The sequence below is a fragment of the Dipodomys spectabilis genome, unplaced genomic scaffold (genome assembly GCF_019054845.1).
Source record: "Dipodomys spectabilis isolate Male_0828 unplaced genomic scaffold, ASM1905484v1 ptg000092l, whole genome shotgun sequence".
Lineage (NCBI taxonomy): Eukaryota > Metazoa > Chordata > Mammalia > Rodentia > Heteromyidae > Dipodomys > Dipodomys spectabilis.
This window is the reverse complement of record NW_024870769.1, coordinates 14240592-14263305: the sequence shown is the minus strand read 5'-3', so window position 1 is coordinate 14263305 and position 22714 is coordinate 14240592. Positions and strand designations below refer to the sequence as shown.

Below are 22714 nucleotides of genomic sequence, written 5' to 3'. Positions count from 1 at the left end.
TGGCTCATGCCACTAAGGCTAAGATCTGAGGATTGATGTTTGAAGCTAGCCTGGGCAGGAAAGCCTGTGAGACTCTTATCTCCAATTAACCATCAGAAAAATGGAAATGGTTCTGTGGCTTAAAGTGATAGAGTGCTAGCCTTGAGAAAAAGAGCTCAGGGACAATGCCCAGGTCCAGAGATCAAACACCCAGAACTGGCAAATAATAATAATAATAGTAATTCTATAAAAAAAACTCACTGGACATGTTATATCAATCACTTGAATTGCTCTGTGAGGTCTTGTCTTTTCTTCTTAACAATGTTCCCAGTGATAAGATAAACCAGTAGGTATGTGTAGTGGCTCTGTGTGGCCTTAGGGCTAAGGTTTTTTTCTTTTTTTTTTAATAAGTTTTTTTTATTGTGAAAATACTGTACAGAGGGGTTACAGTTACATGAGCAAGGTAATGAGTACATTTCTTATCAAGCATTATTGCCTCCTCCTTTGTTTTTCCCCTACCATCCCTTCTCTCCCCACCTCCTCAACTACACTTTAGTAGCAATGCCTCCTTTCTTCGTCCCCATCACCAGTTCCTTAAATAAGCTTTGCATATGTGAGAGCTGATATCACTTGTTGTATGAGCCATAGAGCCTTGTGGGAACTATGACCTGCTGCAGGAGATGTGATTAAGTGCTTGAAGTCTGAATGATATAATGGAAAACCATTTGACCTCTGTATTCATTCCTGTCAAAAGACAGAGCTACTGTATGGATGTATCTTACTGAGGAAATCATGGCTCCCTTGTTAAAACTGTTTACAAGCTTCCTGACTTTTTGTCATCTGCCTTTTGTTAAGCACTGCCCCTCTTAAGTTTGCACAGGGCTGATTTGAACCTATAATAGCAGAGGTTGGCAGAAAGAAGAGCAGCTTACCCATGTCTGTCGATTAAACTCATTCCTCACCCCATGGTGGCCATTGGGATATTAATTATTTAATAACAATATTCTTAGATATCACTGCATGAGCATCTCTTCATTTGTAGTTTTGGAATCTGCTGGTCAGAACCAGCAACCTGTCTCCTCAGCCCCTGACCAGGACTTCCTTAGAACCTTCATAGGCTGCCCTGCCAAGATGGCTACATGCACTGAACAAGGAGGATCAATGTCCTGCTTGTCTACCTTATAGTAGTTGGTGTTCCCTCTGTAAGAGAACATGAACTATTTTTCTTCCTGAAGATTTCCAAATGTAACACCTCTGTGTATGTCTGAAGGTAGAGAGGACTGGAACTACAGCAGGAGAAGGGAGGACCATTGGGCAGGGGACATTTCCAAGTGTGGCTTATCTTTAGGGTAGGAGGGGATCTCTCAGGAGTGTCTTCATTGGGACTTTCTGGCAGAAAGAGCAAGGGGATTGAATGTTGACACCCTGAACCCTCCCTAAGAAGGTTCAAAAGCATGATGGCTTAATCTGAAACTGCTAATGTGGTGGGAGAGCTAAACAAATTTTTCTAAAAGTTTGCCAGGTGTAGTGCTAGCTACTTGGGAGGTGGAGATCCAGGGATTATGATTTGAAGTCAGCCATGGCATAAAAGTTTGTAAGACTTCATCTTAACCAATGGTGGGGCACACACCTATTATTCCAGCTACTGAGGAAGCACAGTGACTGGGTGCATTAACTTGAACCTGTTATCTACAGTGACATGAGTAAGTAGAAGTAGGAGGATCACAATCTAAGCACCTGTCTAGGTTGAAAGCAAGACCCTACCTCAAAAGTTACCTCTCAACCAATGCAAAAAAGGGGCAGGAGAGATGTAGTTCTAGTTATAGAGCACCAGCCTAGCAAGAAACCATAAGTTTGATCCACAGTACTAGAGATCCACAGAAGGGGATTGAGGGGGGAAATTATCAAAGGCTAGACATTATACGGTTAAAAAGGAAAACAGTGAGAAATCCCAGAAGGTCTATTAGGGACTGACCTTCCTTTCTTGTTGGTCAGCATTTCTGAACTGGTTTTGCCAGGTGCTTCTGCTGTTGGTTAAGATCACCTCTTGTTATCTTTTAGTGATCCAAGTCAGCCGAAAACATATTTAATTCCTAACCTCCAGGCCAATGCACCAAATATATTATTGGAAATTTAGGGCAGCAAAGTTGACCTGGGCTCTTGAGGTCTAACAAGAGAAGAATTCAGACAAGATAGGAATGTAAGTAAAGAGAATAGGAAAGTTTATTAGAAAAGACATGGCAGAGAAAGAGATCATGCCATAGGAAGGTGGCACTTCAGCCCATCTCAGCTATCTTTTGCTACAGAGCTTCGTCTTGGGAGAATGGAGTCTCTGAAAAGGACTTTCTGATTGGTTTGGTGGGTCTTCTTTTTGTTTCCTATAAGGTCATGACCCGAAGATTTAGTGCCCCATCCTTATTTCCTCTTTTGTGCTTCCTCTTTCTTTTGTAGTCTCCTGCTCCCATTTTATTGTCAGGCAGGTTTGGCTTAGTGTCCAGCTATCTGCAAGCTGTGTAAGCCACTAGTCCCTGACTGGCCTGCTTGAGCTTTCCTGTTAACTTGTATCACTATCTGAGGCTGGGTACCATACTGAGATGAATGCTGACAAGGCTGGATCTCACACAGAGAACCTCTTAAGTCTCATCAGTGTGGTTACACTCTTGCTGGTCAAGTCAGAGGGCCAACTTCCAAAATCTTGGTTAAGTTATCAGTGTTAAGACTTCTTTTTTTGGGGGGGGGGGGCATTGGAGAGTACTGAAGTTTGAAATCAAGACCGTGCATTTGCCAGATTCAGGTGTTTAACTATTTGAGCCATAACTCTAGATCATTTCCTTTTGCTTTCGTTAATAGTTATTTTTGTGGATAAGGTCTTGAGTTTTGCCCTGGATCAGCTTCAGATTGGCATCCTCCTACCCATGCTCCCCGCATAGCTGAGAATATAAGTGTCATCACTGCCTGACATATTTGTGGAGATGGAACCTTGCTAACTTTCTGTCTAAGCTGGCTTTGAACCTCAGCTGCCACTCATTGTCTGAAGTTGAGATTCATTAACACAATTTTCAACTGGTGCTGCAGCTAGTTAACACCTTGAGGTATGAATTTGAGGTGTCCCAGCTGAATATAAAGGATGCGTTGACTCTGTTTTGTATATTCTCTCAATAAACCTCCCAGGCCAGATGTTCTGCTGGGAGTCCTATAGAGGTGCATTTATGGCAGTTTAGTTTTGGAAAGAGACAGATGTCTAGACTAATAATTACAAGTAGATAAATTTAAGTTCTTTTTTTCTGTTTTTGTTGGTTGTGGGGCTTGAACGATGGGCTTGGGGGCTGTCCCTCAGCTCTTCAGCTCAAGGCAAGCGCTCCAGCACTTGAATGAACCACAGCACCATTTCCAATTTTCTACTGGTTTATTGGAGATAAGAGTCTCACGGACTTTCCTGACTGGGCTGGCTTTGAAACATGATCCTCAGGTCTCAGCCTCCTTAGTAGCTAGGATACAGGCGTGAGCCACCGGGTCCGTGCTAAATTTAAGTTCTTATTCTGCAAAGAACCTTTTTGTCTTTTTCCTTTCTTTCTTCCTTTCTTTCTTCCTTTCTTTCTTCCTTTCTTTCTTCCTTTCTTTCTTCCTTCCTTCCTTTCTTCCTTTCTTTCTTTCTTTCTTTCTTTCTTTCTTTCTTTCTTTCTTTCTTTCTTTCTTTCTTTCTTTCTTTTTTTATTGTGAAAATACCGTACAGAGGGCTTATAATTACATAGGCAAGGTTACCTTGGCAATTACATAGGCAATTGTTACCTCCTCCTTTGTTTCCCCTTTCCATCCCTTCCTATCTCCCCATCCCCTCTCTCCCCACCTCCCCGCGCCAAAGTTGTAAAGTTCAGTTTTCAACATGTTTTGTACATCTCATTGTTGCAATGGGTCCACCTGTATCCCTATTTAAACAATTTGTTTTTTCCTTTCCCCTCCCCAAATTATACCAATATCAAATACAGTGAAAACAGGGGTTATACCATGGGGGAGGGACATACAAAGCAACAATGAAATATCTTATAAATATGTTACAAACAATAGCAAGAAAGAAAAAAAACATTTGAGTCCTTATCTTGGGGTTCATTTCGCCTAACATCAACTTATCTGGCTGTTTCTGCTTGTCCCAGACATATACTAGTTATTGAAAATAAGGGAAACCATGGGACCTATGTTTCTTTGGGCCTGGCTTACTTCACTTAATATAATTTTTTCCAAGTCTTTCCATTTCCTAACATATGGGGCAATGTCATTCTTTCTGATGGAGACATAGAATTCCATTGTGTATATATACCACATTTTCTTGATCCATTCATCTACTGAGGGGCATCTGGGTTGGTTCCATATCTTAGCTATGGTAAATAATGCTGCAATAAACATAGTTGTGCTGGTAGCTTTAGTATGGGCTTGTTTGTGATCATTTGGGTAAATGCCCAAAAGTGGGATTGCTGGGTCATAGGGGAGCTCTATGTGGAGTCTTTTGAGGAACCTCCATACTACTTTCCAAAGTGGTTGAACAAGTTTACACTCCCACCAACAATGCAGTGAGGTTCCCTTCTGTCCACATCCCCTCCAGCATCTGTTGTTATCAGAGTTCTTGATTATAGCCATTCTAACTGGGGTGAGGTGGTATCTCAATGTTGTTTTGATTTGCATTCCTTTAATGGCTAGGGAGGTTGAGCATTTCTTCATGTGTCTATTGGCCATCCTTCTTTCCTCTTCAGAGAAGTTTCTCTTTAAGTCTTTAGCCCATTTATTTATTGGGCAATTGTTTCTTTGAGGATTTGTTGTTGGGGGAGTTAATTCTTGTGCAGGATGCTATATAAAGATCTAGCTTTAGTTTTCTACAAGTGATTAACCAATTTCTGCAAAGAACCTTTGATGCCAGAAAAGTTAGGTAAGGCAAGAATCTTTAGAATATGTCTTTCAGAGTGTGTGCTCCCAGGTTGGAATACAGGGAGAAGGGAAGAGGACTAGGGAGTGCGGACAGCTATTCTAGGCCCCTCAGCTAACTCAAAGACTTCCTACTTACTATCAAAGAGCAGAAAGTTTGGAGAAGAGTATTTTTACAAGCTCTGCAAGCTCTAAAATCTTGGGTGATCATTAGCCCGGAAGGTTTGAATGAATTCTTCAAGGTTAGAAGAGATAGACTGGGGGCTGCGAAGGTGGCTCAGTAGTAAAGCGCTTGCCTTGCATGCATGAGGCCCTGGGTTCGATTCCTCAGCACCACATAAGCAAAAAGAAAAAAGCCGGAAGTGGCACTGTGGCTTAAGTGGTAGAGCGCTAGCCTTGAGCTAAAGAGCTGAGGGACAGCGCACAGGCCCAGAGTTCAAGCCCCATGACCAGATCAAAAAAAAGAAAGAAAGAAAAGAAAAGATAGACTGGTAGCTTTCATATTTAGCATTGCAAAACACTTGTGTGAAAGAAGACTGGCTAGGGTAGCTTTCTGTGGGTGAGCACCCTATTCAAGCAGGGTCTAGAGTCTGTTCTAGTCAGAAGGTTTCCACTCTAACTGCACTCTTTTCCAGGATATACAGAGTTGAGAACTACTATACTAAAGGCTGAAAACAGTGGAAACACACACACACACAACACACACACACACACACACACACACACACACACACACACCAATTTCTTCTTCTTCCTCCCTTTCCTCCTCCTCCTCCTCTTCCTCCTCCTCCCCCCCTCCCCCTCCTCCTCCTCCTCCCCCCCTCCCCCTCCCCCTCCCCCTCCCCCTCCCCCTCCCCCTCCCCCTTCCTCTTCTTCTTTTTGGTGATGGTCCTGGGGCTTAAACTCAGAACCTGGGTGTTGTCCTTGAGTTGGTGGGTTTTTTTTGCTCAAGGCTAGTGCTCTACCACATGAGCCACAGCTCTCCTTCCAGCTTTTTTCGTGCTTAACTGGAGCTGAGTCTCATGGATTTTCCTGCCCAGGCTGGCTTCAAACCTTGAAGAGAGACCTAGAGTTCTAAACCACCTATGTAGCTAGGATTTTCAGGCATGAGCCGCCAGTGCTGAGCTCTTGATTACTTATGATGATCAAAAGAAACACAACTTCCTCTCTTAATTCTTCAGCTGGGAGCCAGTGGTTCATGCCTGTCATCCTAGCTTCTCAGAAGGCTGAGATCTGAGGATTGAGGTTTGAAGCCAGCCCAGGCAGGAAAGGCTGTGAGATTCTTGTCTTCAATTAACCACCAGAAAATTGGAAATGGTACTATGGCTCAAAGTGGTAGACTACTAGCCTTGAGCAAAGAGCTCAGGGATAGCACCCAGGCCTTGAGTTCAAGCTCCATGACTGACCAAAAAAAAAAAGAAAGAAAAAGAAAACTACTTTTCTGGTATTAATGATACATGCTACTGCTTTTCCTTCCTTATTGTTATTTTTAAAAAATAATTCCCTACTCCTATTCCTTTGTCTGGGCGCTGTCCCTCAGCTCTTCAGCTCAAGGCTAGCGCTCTACCACTTGAGCCACAGTGCCACTTCCGGCTTTTTTCTTTTTGCTTATGTGGTGCTGAGGAATCGAACCCAGGGCCTCATGCATGCAAGGCAAGCGCTTTACTACTGAGCCACCTTCGCAGCCCCCAGTCTATCTCTTAGTGCATCTTTTAAAATAAATTCTTAGACTAGTCTTCAGTAAGGACTGAGTCAGGTGGTGAGTGATAACCTAAGCCAGGATTTGGTTTCCTGCTAGGTAATTGTTAGCCTTTCTTAATTTGTTCTCTAAGAGTCTGAATGGGAGGTGCAATGTCATCTCCGTTAAAAAAAAAAAAAAGTATTTGTCATTTCTCATCAATCTGAGAACTGGATCTCTTGGTAGTAACCACTAGCATCATTTGAGAAGGAAACTTTTGCACACATTCATATTCCAACACACTTACTTAGAGTAAGTACCACTTTGTATTGAAGGTAAATTCTCAAATTCCACCCTAAAGATAATGATCGTTCCCCCTCCCCCCCCACTAGTCCTGGGGCTTGAACTCGAGGCTTGGGTACGACAGCTCCACTTCCAGATTTTTGCAGCTCATTGAAGATAAGAGTCTCATGGACTTTTCTGCCCCAGCTGGCTTCAAACTGTGGTCCTCAGCTCTCAGCCTGCTGAGTAACAAGGATTACTAGTGAGCCACTAGCACCTAGCTAAGAAAATAGGTTTAAGAAACATAGCTGTTACCTTTTTGATTACAACATTCTTACTACTGAGGGTACCTTGATTTTTGTCAAATCCTTGCAGTTCAGATTTTTCTGGCTGTCACAACACCAGTCTTTATCCCTTTTACTCGGAGCCTCTTTCTTCACTCTTCTTACTCCTGCTCTGAATCATTGTCCTCTTGCTGTTCAGTCTCAAGGATGATAGTTCTTCCTTCCCTTCTTTCCAGCTGTGTCTTCCTTTTCCTCCTTCAGAATCCAACTCAGGTGTGCCTGAGGATAGACTGCCTTTCCATTTCACTGTAACAGACACTATATGACTATATGCAACATTATATGCATGCCCTCTCTTTCTCTCTCTCTCTCTCACACACACTTAATTGCATCCCTTATTTTTCCTTCTTAGCACTTACCAAAGTTATAAATAACTATGTATATTTGTTGTTTATTGTCTTCCTTCTCTATTAGAAAGGAAGTTTGGTGGGTGGATGGGCTCCATCTGTTTATCTCTCTAAAATAGGTAGTATGGTTTTAGAGGTGCTAAGTACTTAACAGTAAGTTAACAATTATTTGTGGAAGGAATCATGTAGACAGAACATCATGAAGACAGAACACAAAGACCACTGTTGCAGCCCTTTTCTGAGTTAGTCCTATCTTCAGTCCCTGTTTTTTCTCCTTGCTCAGTGTTCCAGAGTTATCCACTAAATAGATACCACTGATGGCCTTGCTTAGCATTACGTTAGTAATCCCAAAGATTAACCATCCAATCATCGCTTAACCTTTTTTTTATTAAATGTGTAGTCTGGTGCCACTGGCCATGACTGTCTGTTGTGTATTCATCCTGCACAAGGCAATGGGTTACTTTCCCAGAAGTGGGAGGTTCTGTATGTTTCCATGATTCTATGAGGTTCTGGAAGGTTCCATGGGTCCCACACAGTATAGAGATGGACAAGAGTTTCTCAGTTTTGTCAATTTGATCTATTATTATTGACCCTTCCCAAAGTAACTATGCCTTTATCAAATGAGAAATGAAACCGAGTCATTCATTCATACATTCATTCAATCTTTCTGTAAGTATTTTCTTAAATGCTAATGATGTAAGTTGTTATTAGAAAGTCAGCATAGCTATCTACCTTGCTTCTTGTATTCAGAGAAAGAATAATTCAGGTAAGATGTGAAACATAGTAAAAAGGATAAGAAAACTTATTAGGAAAGGAATAGAGCAGGAAAATGGGGTTTTTACATGGCAAGATGGAATCAATTCTAATTTAGCTGTCTTCAGTTCATATTCATATTCAGGCATCAACATTAAGTTTAAACTAAGGGGACAAGGGGCAAATGTACGCATGGAGTCTCATGTCTGAGTTCTAATTCCAGAAGAATAAGAACTAGATCTCATTCTTAGGGGGTTCCTGAGAAATTATCACTAAAATCATCACTTGTAGGGAGCAGTCTGGTTCCCATGAGATAATTCCTCCTGCTCCAAGATGCAGTCCCATCATTAGGTAATCACAGGTAATCATCTTCATTTGGGAGTTGATCTGTCCTGCAAAACTCTGCTGTTCTTTAGGGATAATTTCAGTCCCTTGTAAAGATGTTATTGATCTGTTCTGTCTTTTCTGGAAGCCAAAATGATTGTAAAGTGACTGTAGAGAGAAAGGCTTAGAGGAAAGACAGATCTAAACTGGAGGCAGAGACACTAAGATTTTGTCCTGCTTTTTGTTAATCTTGGCAGCAAAAACAGTTTTAAGTACCTGTTACTGAAGTATATAATCACTGTCCCAAAGGTTGGGGTAGGTTTACTAAATTACATTGGTCCTCTCAGCAGTGAGTCATATAGATAAGTTATAGAGCTATCTAATAGTTCCAGTAACTATGTATTACCTCACCTTAGGCTGGAGTGAAGCCTTTCAGTAATTCTCAAAAACTCACCTTGTGACATTCCATGACTTTAGTCACATTTAAGTTGTAAAATTTTGTTAGCGTTTTGTCTGAGAGATGCTGTGATTTCATAGAATTTAAATTTCCTTTAGGTTTCCCCTTTGCTTATGGCTAATTGCTACCTGTCAGTATTGTCAATGAGAGTCCTTCGATGAATCTATAGTTTTAGGGTTTTTTTTAAAATTGTAGTTTCTGTATTCTTCCAGTTTATCTGTAATTAAGATGTTCTGTAGGAAGGTTATTTCTGCTCCTTTATAGGTGTTTATATAATAATGAGCATCATTGCTAGGAAGTATAAATGTATAGCCAGCCCTGTGTCCTTGACAGTGGAGAATGGAAAAAATGGAAGAAACAGTGAGGATAGCTGCATTTGCTGAATGAAACAGGATTTAGGCAGCATTTTTCTGTTTTAGACTAGAATATTGAGTTGAGGTCAGAGCCATGGACCAGCTAATAAATCCAGGAATACTTTGAAAGCAGATAGCGTTTTGAGCCAAAGGACTACCAAATCTTCTCAGTATCACTGGTCTGCCTGGTGTCATCCACCAGTGAAACTGGGAGAGGACCAAGATCAAGGGCATGCCCTCCTGGGTCATAGTATTCAGTGTCCCCAGTAGGTAGTGGTGTTCCAAGATCGGAAGTCTGAGTCACAGTGCTGAGTCCATGGGACCTGGTCTTCTACCTATGTCTCTGCTCTGAGCTCCAGCCTTATGTCTCTGCTCTCCTTAGGTTCCTCCTGATGATGGGTGTACTCTTCTGCTGTGGAGCTGGCTTCTTCATCCGCAGGCGCATGTACCCACCACCACTGATCGAAGAGCCTGCGTTCAACGTGTCCTACACCCGGCAACCCCCAAACCCCACTCCAGGTCAGACAGTCCTCTGTCTCTGTCTCTCTCTCCTGCAGTGCATGTATCATCTGTAAACATTTGTCATGGATATGACTACAGAGTATACTGGAAGAAAAAAAATTGGCCATTTTGTTCATTTAGATTCCAGTGACTAACTTTATAACTCATTTGTGCTGGTCACAAACATGTATAGGATTGTGTGATCATTGTCTTATAACCTCATATTCTCTTTTGGGGGCTTGAGGGCATTTTTTTTTGTCTGTGTCTGCCAGTATTGGAGCTTGAACTCCAAGCTTTATGCTCTTGGATGTGTGTGTGTGTGTGTGTGTGTGTGTGTGTGTGTGTGTGTGTGTGTGTGAGAGAGAGAGAGAGAGAGAGAGAGAGAGAGAGTGTTTGATTCAGGCTAGCCTCCACTTTCCACATTTTTCTGGTTAATTTGGAGATAAGAGTCTTGGGGACTTTTCTGTTCAGGCTGACTTCAAACCTTAATTCTCAGATCTCAGACTCCTGAGTAGCTAGGATTACAGGCATGATCACAGGAGCCTGGCTAAATTATGATTGGTGTACCTTGGATGAATGCAATGAATGCAGTTCATATATGCATATTATTTTTTCTCTACCTTTTCCTTAAAAAGTTATTTTATGTAGAAATTTCTATGAAGGCATGGTAATGTTCCCAATATTCTAAATACCTCTATATTAAATACTATGTTTGTAAGTGGTAATTTGCTTAGATATTCTATGATTGGTGATCATTTGTTTTGTTCTCTTTTGTTTTACCTTCTATTTGATCATTTTTTCAAAAAGTAGTTGTTGTAAAATACTAGTTTTCTTTTTTATTTCTTTTTAAATTTTTATTATAAAGGTGAGGTACAGAGGGCTTACAGTTATATAAATCAGGTAAAGAGTGCATTTACTTTTGTACAATGTTACCCCTTTCCTCTTCCTAGTTTTCCTTTTTTCTGTATCAGTCCTGGGGCTTAAACTTGGAGCCTAGGCTCTGTCCCTGACCTCCTTTTTTGCTCAAGGCTAACATTCTACCATTTGAGCCACAATTCCACTTTTGCTTTTTTGTTGTTGTTGTTAGATTAGTGGAAATAAGAGTCTCACAAACTTTACCTAGGCTGGCTTTGAACCTTGATCCTTAGATCTCAGCCTCCAGAATAGCTAAGATTACAGGTATGAGCCACCATCACTCAGCAAATTGCTACTTTTCGAGTACTCAGGAGCAATGTTGACAGTTTTGTAGACAGTTTTGTAGGCATTATATTTGTCCTCACCTTCTTTAGGAACTCAGATTAAGAGGTGCATTTTTGAGATGCGTGCCAGTGGCTTATGCCTGTAACCCTACCTACTCAGGAGGCTGAGATCTGAGGGTCTCAGTTCAAAGCTAGCCTGGACAGGAAAGTCCATGAGACTCTGGAGAGTTAACCATCAAAAACTAGAAGTAGTGCTGTGGCTCAAAGCAGTAGAACGCTAGCCTTGAGCACAAAAGCTCAAGGACAGCACCAAAGGATTCACAAATCTGAGTTCAAGCCCCACTATGGGGGGAAGAAAGAGTTTCATTTCTAGAAGAGTTGAGAGTCAAGCTCTGAGGAAATCAATGTTCTTATGATGAATGGTTGAGGGAACTAGTTCAAGAGCTTCAAAGTAAAGGCAATTAAATCGTAGCTTGTCTTCTTTCTGGTATGCTATGTAACAGCAAAAGTTTGTCAAAATCAAGGCTATAAAATTGTCTGACAAGACAGTCTTAAGGAGCATTTAGTGAAGAGAGAACTGGTTATGTCTTTGGCAGCATGGCTGTGCTTCCAATAACTGGAAGAATAGACAGTAATGAAGGCTGTAGAATTACACTTAAAACATGTTTTCCTTGGATGTATCTAATACATAAAAAAATTAAGTAGTTCAAGTGAGCAGAATATTCCTATTAGTAAGATGTAGTTTTACTATTATTCCTTTTGGCCACACTTTTGTGGTGAGTTTGTTGATGGTTTCCTGACTGTTTTGATGTCTCCATCCTATAATAAATCTGTTGGTCTGTAGTGATGGTGGCTGCCTGGCTGAATGAAACCAGTTAGGAAAGTGGGAGGGGTTTTGAAATTTTAATTACTCACCAGTTTCTAGCTGAAGCATAACCAGGGATGCTTCAGCTTCAGTAGTGAGGACATGTGAACAGTCTGACTTTTTTTTTCTGGTGCTGGTCCTGTGGCCTGAACTCAGGGCTTGGGTGCTATCTCTGAGCTTTTGTACTTAAGACTAGGACTCTACCACTTGGATCATAGTTCTACTTCTGGCTTCTTCTGGGTGGTTAATTGGAGATGAGAGTTTCATAGACTATCCTGCCTGTGCTTCCTCTGAGCTATGATCCTCAGATCTCAGCCTCTTGAGTAGCTAGGATTACAGGTGTGAGCCACTAGTGGCTGGGCATCTGACTTAAGAGAAGGACATAAGAGTCTGACAAGAGAATGACCCCCTGGATCTAAGACTATCCAAATCCCTTATATAAAATGGTGTGGTATTTGCATATAATCTGCACATATCTTCTTATATATTTCAACTCATCATAGATAACTTATAATCCCTAACATAATGCACGTACTTCAAATAGTTGTTAGCCCATATTGTTAGGGAATCATAACAAGAAAAAGATATGTACATGTTTGCTGCAGATGCAATGGTTCTCAAACAATTGCAGCCTGTAGTTGGTTAAATCTGAAGATGCAGAAGCTGTTGTTGTTATTATGATTATGATTATTATCATTATTATTACCAGTGCTGGGTCTTGAACTCTGGGCCTGGGCACCGTCCCTTACCTCTTCAGCTCAAGGCCAGCACTCTACCACTTGAGCCACGGCACTATTTCCAGCTTTTTCTGTTTATGTGGTACTGTGGAATTGAACCTAGGGCTTTATGCATGCAAGGCAGGTATTCTACCACTAAGCCACCTTCCCAGTCTGTAATTATTATTTTAACAGGATAAAGCTGCAGTTAGGCATTAGATCACCTCACTTTATCTCTACCCCTGTGCCTCTAACATTTCCCATTTTTATTGCTGTTGTTATTGTTGTTGTTTATTGCTTCTCCCCCTGGAAGGATCAGTGGGATAAGGGAGCCCAGGATGGGGTGTGGTATAGTCCTGTGCTTTTAGAGATCTCTTCTTGTCCATGGCTTCTACTATACTTGCTCCCAGTGAAAGACAGCATTATGTTAAGAACATGGAGTTTGTAAAAGAAATTAACTAGAAATGCTTAAAGTCTCTTTTGTTTGAAAAGCACCAGTGCCCATGAATTACTAGCAATCTTATGGTGACTAGTTGGCCCAGGTATTAGGGAGGGGTGTGGCTATCAGAATAATGTCATCTAGACAGGCCCAAAGTTGTCACTGCTCTATGTTATACTCCTGCTGCATAGGGTCATCTCTACACAGCTTACATACTTTTAGCTGATAGTAACAAACACTCATTTCAGCAAGATTGAAAAATGAGGAAGAGTAGCTATTGTGACAGAGTTACAGTGATGATGGCCTAGCAGCATCCTCAGGGACTCCATTTCTTTCCAGCTGTCCATGCTGCCCTAGCTTGTGTATTCTTTGTAGTTTGCACTGGCGAAAGGATGTCTGCCTCAGTGCTTCCAGATCTAACATGGCCAGTAGAAGAAAAATTCAACTTTTAAATCTATAAAATGAGAATATGTAATGGGACTCTCATGCTATTTCTGTAGGACTTGGATATCATGATACATAGGAGGTGCTGTATTTTGGGGGGTGAGGGAACTCTATTTTTTCTCCATTGTTCACACTTCCCTAGGGCCTTATTTTTCTTGATTCCAATCTCTATTTCTGGTGTCAGTCTCTCTTTGCAACTTTAGAATGGATCACATGGATTTCATTGGGAACCTTTCAGGTTTTGTTATTTGGAGGATTTTAAGGTGCTTTTGATTCCAGAGTATCATGCCATGCAATTATGTGCAATTTGGAGGGAAGGTCTCTGGTGTCTGGGGCACCTAGTTGGGCTTCCTACTTCCAGTCTGTCCTTATCAATGTGGGTTTCACACTTGGAATGAAAGCTTCCTGCTTGCTTCCTTTCTTCTTTTCTGCTTCCTGCTTTCTCTTCCTATATGTCTTTCTGCCTCAGTTAAAACAGTATCTATCTTTGCTCACCTTGGCCAGTGTCTTGTCAAGTGTTCTCCTTTCAGCTACACTAGTGGAAATCTTGCTTAGGTCTGAACTGTGCCTATTTTCTCTAAGAGACAGCTGAACTGGCATTGCTTGGCCCCATCTGGTGGGAGAGCCTTCTGCTACTCACCCCAAGGCAGCAGTGTCTATTCCTGAGGCCCTATAGCCTTAATTAACCAATCAAAGCAGAGCTCAAAGGATGTTCTTGGCCTCCTGTTGCCAAGTTCATGTTGTTAATACATAATTTATTGACTGTTCTGTTGTGTGGTTTTTTTTTTGTATTTGAGATGCCCATCTCCAGGTTCAAATATTTCAAATCTATTTTGCAACAATTGGCAATTTGGGGATTAATCCCTTTTTGCCAATTTCTACAAAATCTGAGTTGAGGTTCTAGGATGAGTGTGAATGGCCATGCTTCAGGGACATTGTAGACACAGTCCAATAAATGAAGAAAGGAAGGGTGGTACATATGTGAAAATGGAAATAGGTAAGTTGAGGGAGTGGCTAAGGTTGGAAGAGATGGGGAAAAATGATGGAAGGAGTGACACTGATCAGGATGCATTGTCCAGGGCTGGGAAGGTGGCTCAGTGGTAGAGCACTTGCCTTGCATGTATGAGGCTCTGGGTTTGATTCCTCAGCACCACATAAGCAGAAAAAGCTGGGAATGGCGTGGTGGCTCAAGTAGTAGAGCGCTCACCTTGAGCTAAAGAGCTGAGGGACAGCACCCAGACCCAGAGTTCAAGCCCCATGACCAAGAAAAAAAAAAAAAGGTGCATTGTACAAACAAAACCAACCTGTTGGATTTTGTATACCTATGAATAATTAAAAAATAAGTGCTTGATAAGAAATGTACTCATTACCTTGCCCATGTAATTGTAACCCCTCTGTACGGTGTTTTCACAATAAAAATAAAAATTAAAAACAACAACAACACATGAAGCAGCGTTGTGTAGAGTTAGGGCTCACGGTGTTCATTCTGAATTCCTGATTGCCTGTCAATAAAGAGGAAGAAAGTTCTACGTGCCAAAAATAAAAAATAAAAATTAATTAAACAAACAAACCAACACAGTCTAAACCTAATCCATGAGGAAAACAGCAACATGGGCTGCTTTTCCATTCACCTCTCATGATCCTAATAGTTTCCCTGTTAGTCCAACTTCTTCATAGATGCTGCATTCATTTTCTGTATCCAAACCATTCTCACCCATGCTCTCTCTCCTTTGTATCTGTCACTACCCCTGAAAAAAATGTTGAAACATTTCCCATCCTTACAGTGTCTCTCCCCTTGATTCCTACCCCTGGATTGCTTTTTTCCTACTGTGTCGGGTATCTGTTCTGACACTATTCTAGCAGTATCAAATAAAGAACACAAACTCTACTGCTGCTGAAAATTTGCAGTTCTTCTTTTGAGCTCTCTTTGGTCTTGTAGCAGGCCAGTCACTTATGCCTTCTTAAAAATTCTTTCAGAACACAAAGGTTCAATGCCTGTGTGCATCTATCATATAAAATAATATCAAAATGAACTCCAGGAAATGGGAACAAGAGGTTCTTTTCTGTGTTGTTTTTGTTTTGTTTTCATCTTGTTTGTTTATCTGTCTTTGGGAAGGTAAAGGAGGCGCAGAAATGGAGGGACAAAGGGTGACAAATGCAGCAGTGGTGCTCACTAGACACTGAGTTGAAAATGAATTATATAACTTGTGGGTGGGGATGGGAGGGAAAAACTGGGAGAGGGAAAAAGGGAAGGAGTGACATTGTCCAAAAAGAAATGTACTCTTTAACTACGTAACTGTAACCCCCTCTGTACATCACCTTTATCATAACAATGAAGTTTTAAAAATTCTTCTTTTGGGGTGAAGAATGCTGTCATAAAACTCAGTGCATATCCTATGAAACTAAGAAAATTAAAGAGAGGGATTGTGTTGGGAAGAATGAGAGAAAATGATGAAAGGGCTGACATACAACTACTTAAAGATAATAAAAATATGATTAAAATATTCTCCTTTGTAGCTGGACACTGGTGACTCATGCCTGTAACCCTCACACCTATAACCCCTAGGTACTCATGGGGCTGAGATCTAGGACCAAGGTTTGAAGCCAACCCAGGCAGGAATGTCCATGAGATTCTTACCTTCAATTAACCACCAAAAAGCTGGAAGTGGAGTTGTGGCTCAAGTGGTAGAGTGCTAGCCATGAGTGAAAGAACTAAGGGACAGAACATAGCCCTTGAGTTCAAGCCTCAGTACCAGTACACATGCACATATAGGCACTCGATCACACACAATATTGTCCTTTATCTCTGCAGTCATGACACTTTTTCTGGCTTCTTTAGTCACCTTTGTATCCTTCTCTATGACCTGAAATGATTCACAGTTGCTCTTTGTCAATATTGGGCTTGAACTTGGAAGTTTTGTGCTTTCTTGACTTATTTGCTCATGACTGGTGCTATGCTACTGATTCATGCCTCTAGCTCTGCCTTTTATTTATTAATTGAATATAGTGTCTCCCAGCTATTTCTGCCTAGGCTGGCTTCAAACTGTGATCCTCCAGATCTCAGCCTCCTGAGTAGCCAGGATTATAGGATTAGGCCACTAGCACCTGGTCACCTTAAATGTTTTGTGTTCTTCTGTCTTGAATGCTGATCTTTACGGTAACTTTATCCTAGCTACTGCCTTTTCTTCCTCTCTGAGCACTTCCTTAGTGGTCTTATCCACACTCTTGTCTTTGCTTACTACATTTGCATAACTGACTATCCTTTTTCTTGGCAATTATCTCTCCAGTGTGGAATTTTCCATCTGCCCTGTCCTTGTCCTGTATTGGTGCGTCCTCCTTCCTTGAGACTAGAAACAAGAGCCTTTTTTTCTAGATCTTGTCTTCATCCTTTTATATTCCATATTGAGTTGGCTTCCATCAATTATTGGCTGTGCTTTCCTGTTAGCTCCTTTCCCCTTCTTCTCTAATACTCAAAGGCCTTCATCATCTTTCTAGGGTACTACAATGGCTATATTTTCTAACTTTAACTTTTAAATTCTATAACACATTAATTGTAGAGCACATTTAATTTGCAACACATCTGAGAAACTCATGGCCATTGATAGTAAACACATGCCAAGGCAATGAGTTTGCCCTGACAGAAGCAGGTGCCATCTGTGGGGTAACACAGGGGTGAGATGTTGTGGTGTTTGAATAAGTAGCATCTGTTGCTGACTTTCTGCCCTGCTGGCACCTGGAATGCAGACCTAGTTTTTGTAGCTGTCCCACTTCCCTTTGAGCACATTTGTAGATTTTCAAGATTTGACTTTTACCTGCTTGAGAGGTTTGGAATACCTTACCCAAATGAATGGACATCTTCCTAAGAATCAGAGTTTACTTAAGTAAACTCTTGTGGTGGGGGGAGGTGGGAGAGAATGGAATCTAGAAGATTATCAGGGGCCCAACCTTATAATCCTAACTACTTGGAAAATGAAGATCAAGAGATCATAGGTCATCCATCTATAGGAAGGGAAAAGAGAAAAAGGTTATGAGTCTCCATCTCAACTAATGGTTGGCTGGGTGTGGTGTCCATATGTGTGTTATTCCAATCAAGGGGAAAACATGATCGAAGTAACCAAACATAAAGTAAGCTATGAAGTCACAACTCAGAGTTACAGCCAATTTGGGACAGGATAGCTGTTCTCTTACCTCCTGTCAGCTTTTCTGAAACCCTCCATGTCCAGCATGCTGGCCTGCATCTTAGATCCTCAGACTTGGAGAAGAGCATCTTTGGTGATATTTGGGAGGAATAGAGATTCCCCACCGACGGTGCATAGCGATACATCAACTCTAGCTCTGCTGCTAACATAGGTCTTGGTAGTTTTTCACCTACCTGTGACCTTGGGCTTACCCTGAATGACAGGGACTCCCTGATCTCACACAATGCTAACTCAGCAGGTTGAACCTGAAAGTTATATTAGAAAGTTTTTAGCAAACTCTTCCATGTATTATTCTTGCTTATTCCCTTGAATTCACTGTCGGATGTGTTGGGTCCTTGATGCAAATTAATGGAGTCAATCATGAAATGAAAGGTCCAGTTCTGACAGCCCAGCATCTGTGGCTCACACCTATAATCCTAGCTCCTTGGGAGACTGAGATCTGAGGATCACAATTTAAAGCCAGCCCCCACAGGAAACTGCATGAGACCCTTATCTCCAATTAACCACCAGAAAACCAGAAGTGGTGCTGTGGCTCAAAATGGTGGAGCACTAACCTCATGCAAAAAAGCTCAGATAATGCCCAAGCCTGAGTTCAAGCCCTGTGATTGACAAAACAAACAAAAATCCAATTTTGAAACTGCCTAGTGTTGTGGTTTTTTTTCTTTTCTTTTGAACTCACATGTGATTGTCTTCTTTTACAGGAGTCCAGCAGCCGGGGCCACCATATTATACCGACCCTGGAGGATTGGGTGTGAATCCAGTGGGGAATACCATGGCAATGGCTTTCCAACCCAATTCACCCCAGGGAGCCATGACCTACCCACCTCCTCCTTCCTACTGTAACACTCCCCCACCCCCTTACGAACAGGTGGTAAAGGACAAGTAGTGACACACAGTGGGGGAAGGTGGAAAGACCAGATGGGCTTTTCAAAGGCCCTCCCCATCCCCATGGACATTGGCTTCCAGGAATGGCCCAAGGGCAAACTCCTCTGATATCTTCAAAGCAAGCACAGTTCCCTTTCAAGTTTTCCATGGAGGACAATATTTGAACTCACAGGGTGTCTCCTCTGTTGCTTTTGTTTCTGATAGAGTCTGGCGGAATGTGACAACAGTCCTCAAGGATTGGCATTCTTAGGGTGACATGACCATATCATCATGAGAGAGGCTAGGAGGAGAGGAAAACAGAGCCTGCACATGAGGGAGAATGGATAGAGGGTGATTAACTGAGCTGAGTCCAGTAGGCAGCTTAGCCTATGAACAAGCAGCTGGGCAGCGAGGAGGAGCCCACAGGGTGCCTGTCAGCTGACCTAGCCAATTCTTCTTCCTGAAGCTATTAGAGATACGAAGAGGGGAATGAGCCTCTTTTGTGTCACTCACCTCCTGAAGATAAACAACCCCCTTAATATCTTCAATTTCCACTCCCATCCCAAAGGTAGGCTTCCCTCTGTACAGACCAGAAAACCTCATCTGCTTCCAGATGAAGATCAGAATCAGGACCAAGATGAACATTGCAGTTATCAGAAGATCACTAAGGAAAGTCATTGAAACTCATGGGAAATCACTCCTGGTCCCAAACAGACACTATTTGATGAGTTCTTGTTCTGACTTGGAGAAGAAAAAAAATGCCCTCCCCCTATTTAGTGCATATATGGAAATGTATGTGTCCTGTCCTTTGAGATCAGAGGTTCTCCATGGATTTTACTGCCTAGAGGCTTCCACTGTTTTCTCTGAGGCAGCTCTGATGATGTGTTTGATAGACACTTTCATAGCAGAAGGTCACATCTGCCCAGGTATTTCCATCAATCCTTTTGAAAGAGAGAACAAGGTCAAGATGGCACCACAGCCTTGCTGAACCAGAGCTGGTAGTAATGATTTTAGTCCCAGCAAGAGTCTACTGGGCTTCAAAGAGGAGGAGCCTGCTCAGAGAAAGAAGAAAACTGACCATTTGATCTAAACTAGAATCAAGATGTAGTTTTGAAATCCTTGGAGTAAGAATCATAGCTCACCCATAGACTTACAAGTAATCAAGAGAGTTGTTGACAATTAGCTGGGAGTTCTATTGCTCTGTGTAGTTAGTCGCATTGATGTGTATTTAAAACCAGACTGAGACCTGATCATGTTGTGTGTACTAGGAGAAAAGCAGCATAGCCAAGATGCCTAGATTGCATGTAGTATTGTCAGGAGCAGAACTAGGAGTAGAAAGTGTTCTTTTTTCATTTTTTTCTCTCAAGGCTAGAGCTCTACCACTTGAGCCACACCTCTACTCTAGCTTTCTGGTAGTTAATTGAAGATGAGAATCCTATGGACTTTCCTGCAGGTTTCCTACTATCGTCCTCAGATCTCAGTCTCCTGAGTAGCTAGGAATACAGGTGTGGGTCACCAGTGCTGTACAGCAGGGGTCTTGTTTTTTAAATAAACTAATTCAAAGTCTTTGAGGAATTGTTACTCATTAACCTTGAGTATCCAGACTCACTAAAGTGGACGTGGAATGTTTTCCTCCTGCCAAGAAGTATAGTGTCCACATTCTGCTGGGAAAGGGGTATTTATATAATGGGTGAGAAGTAGAGATAGGGCCAGGGTAGCTACATGGATTTACTTTAAGGATAGAGTTTGTGTGACCTTCCCAGGCAATTCCACAGGAAATGCAGAAGGAAACAAAACACTTGGGAACAGTTTGTGAACCCAAATGCTGCCACCTGAGTAACTCACAACTCTTCTGTGAACTCTGACCCCTGGTCCCTGCCTGCAGTACCTTCCCATGCTCAGTCTATATTTTAAATGAGATGATAAAGCACAATGTCTGCTGTTTACAACCAAGACAACTACATGGGTCCAAATCATTCCTCTTCAGTCTAGAGAGTCATTTGTTTTGCATTTGAAACTTCAATTTCTTCTACTTTTCTAACATAAAGAAGCACATTCAGAGCTGCCCCTGGGAATTGGATCAGGGTACAGCTGAATCAAGGGGCCCAGCATCTGTGACTAAATTTTGCCTAAGTTTTTTTTTTTATAACAATCTTAAGAGACTCAACAATTTTATAATCCCATGTCTGTAAAATAAATTATGTGTCCCATTAATCTGGGTTTGAATCTTGCCACCAAGAACACAGGCACTGCTGGTGAAAATTCTGCCTCTGGGGACATTTCCCAAATGTTCATATCTCCTTTGGGACTCCAGTTGGTCCCACCCACTTCTTTGGGCAGTTCCAGCTCCTGTGTGAAGTCCTATAGAGCCCATGATTAGGAACAAATTTGAAGTAGATCTGTGCATGCACTTTCTTGGCAACAGCTGGTTCATGTCTCTTTTGCTCTCTTTTGATAGGGTACTGTTTCCTATGTATGCAAAATAAAAAGAAATTTGGTCATGTGTCTTGATTGTTTTGCTGGAGAATGGGAAAGGGAGTAGAGGTGAAATTCCTAGCAAGAAAGAATACTCAGTGAAACAAGTTCATGTGGGAGGTGGGCTGGAGTGAAGGATATACCCATCAGGGCAGAACTGGAACGTAGATGTTACCCTCAGGAATATATGGTACTTAAAGTTTACCAACATGTTTTCCATATCAAACTAGTAAAAAAATTAAAAGGGGGGGGGTCTAAGGGAAGAGGAGAGAGAAGCTTTAAACTCACAGCTGACACTGACACTGTCAACTTAATGGGGAATTGGCTCTGTTCTTCAGGAGGTCAGTCTTCATGTTAAAATCCTACTTAAGAGCCAAGCTCATTGGCATACATCTATAGTCTTAGCTACTTTGGAAACTGAAGCAGGAGGATCATGTGAGCCCATAAATTCAGAACCAGCCTTGACAACATAAAAACATCAAAGGAAAAAAAAACCCACCATTCTCTATAATGAGAAATTATACTTGTGTTTCTCAAAGATGGCTGCTAAAATTAAGCTGCATTTTAGATGAGTAATTAGTTGTGATAACATTTGTAAGGAAGCAGAAATATATTTTTCCTTCTTAAAACATTTGTCCAAGAACTCCAGTCTCTGTCCCCTGTATGGACTCAGTTTCATTGCAACTGTCTCTGGAGATTGACAGAAAATTTTGGCATATTGAACATTCTTAGCAATACCTTAGTGCTATATCACCCAGCAATTCTGAAATTAGTAGACCATCTTATCTTTCTGGGGAAGCTGCTGTGAGCATTGTTGGAAGGGTCCACCTTCCTGCTCCACCTGTATTTCGGAATGGCTACCCTAAAAAGACAAGAAGAAGAGAAAGTCAGTGACCATCCTGGTTTCCCCTGCATTCTTGCCACTGGGCCTTCAACTAAAGTGCTGCTTCAGTGCATGCTTACCAAAGGGTAAATCTGCTGGAATGGCCACACATGACAATATCCAAGGTTTAGTTGTACCATCTAGATATTATACTTGTCTATTTCCGTCATTAAAGGAAGGCTGAAATGGTAAAACTAACTTAGGGCACTTGGGCAAATAATATACAGATGTAAAATGACTTTAAGACTATACATGAGAGTAGTTGGGAAGTACAGTGTATAACTCTCTTTTGATAGGTTACTGCTCAGGAAGCTGAGGTAGGAGCATCACTTGAATTCAGGAGCTCAAGACTAGCCTAGGCAATACAGTGAGACCCTGCATTTCCAAAATCTTATGAAAGTCAATAAAAGTGCCAACTTCTAAAAATATCAACCCTACACCAAATAGGCTTGCCTTAGGAGCTCCCGACAGCGCCTCCAAGAGGCTTCTCAAATGTACTACAAAACTTACTTTTCTACTTTCAGACATACTGTCATGATGGGAAAGCTAAGGAAAACTTTACAGTGAACACCCATAAATCCACTACCACTAGACTCTGGAACTATTTTGACTGTTTTCGAAGTCTTTTGTGGCTAGGTGCCAATAGTTTATGCATGGAATCCTAGCTACTCAGGAAGCTGAGTTTGAAGACCACAATT

At 41.6% G+C, this 22714-nt stretch overlaps 1 protein-coding gene across 2 annotated transcripts in view; it reads left to right on the top strand.

Moving 5' to 3' along the window:
* Vopp1 (VOPP1 WW domain binding protein) overlaps positions 1–20073 on the top strand; it is an 88491-nt gene extending 68418 nt beyond the window's left edge. For both annotated transcript variants that reach the window (XM_042685051.1, XM_042685052.1), the window contains exons 4-5: positions 9814–9950; positions 18496–20073. In XM_042685051.1, the coding sequence (XP_042540985.1) occupies positions 9814–9950; positions 18496–18680 (322 nt within the window). In that variant the 3' untranslated portion in view covers positions 18681–20073. The remainder of the gene's footprint in view (positions 1–9813; positions 9951–18495) is intronic.
* Positions 20074–22714: the final 2641 nt, after the last annotated feature.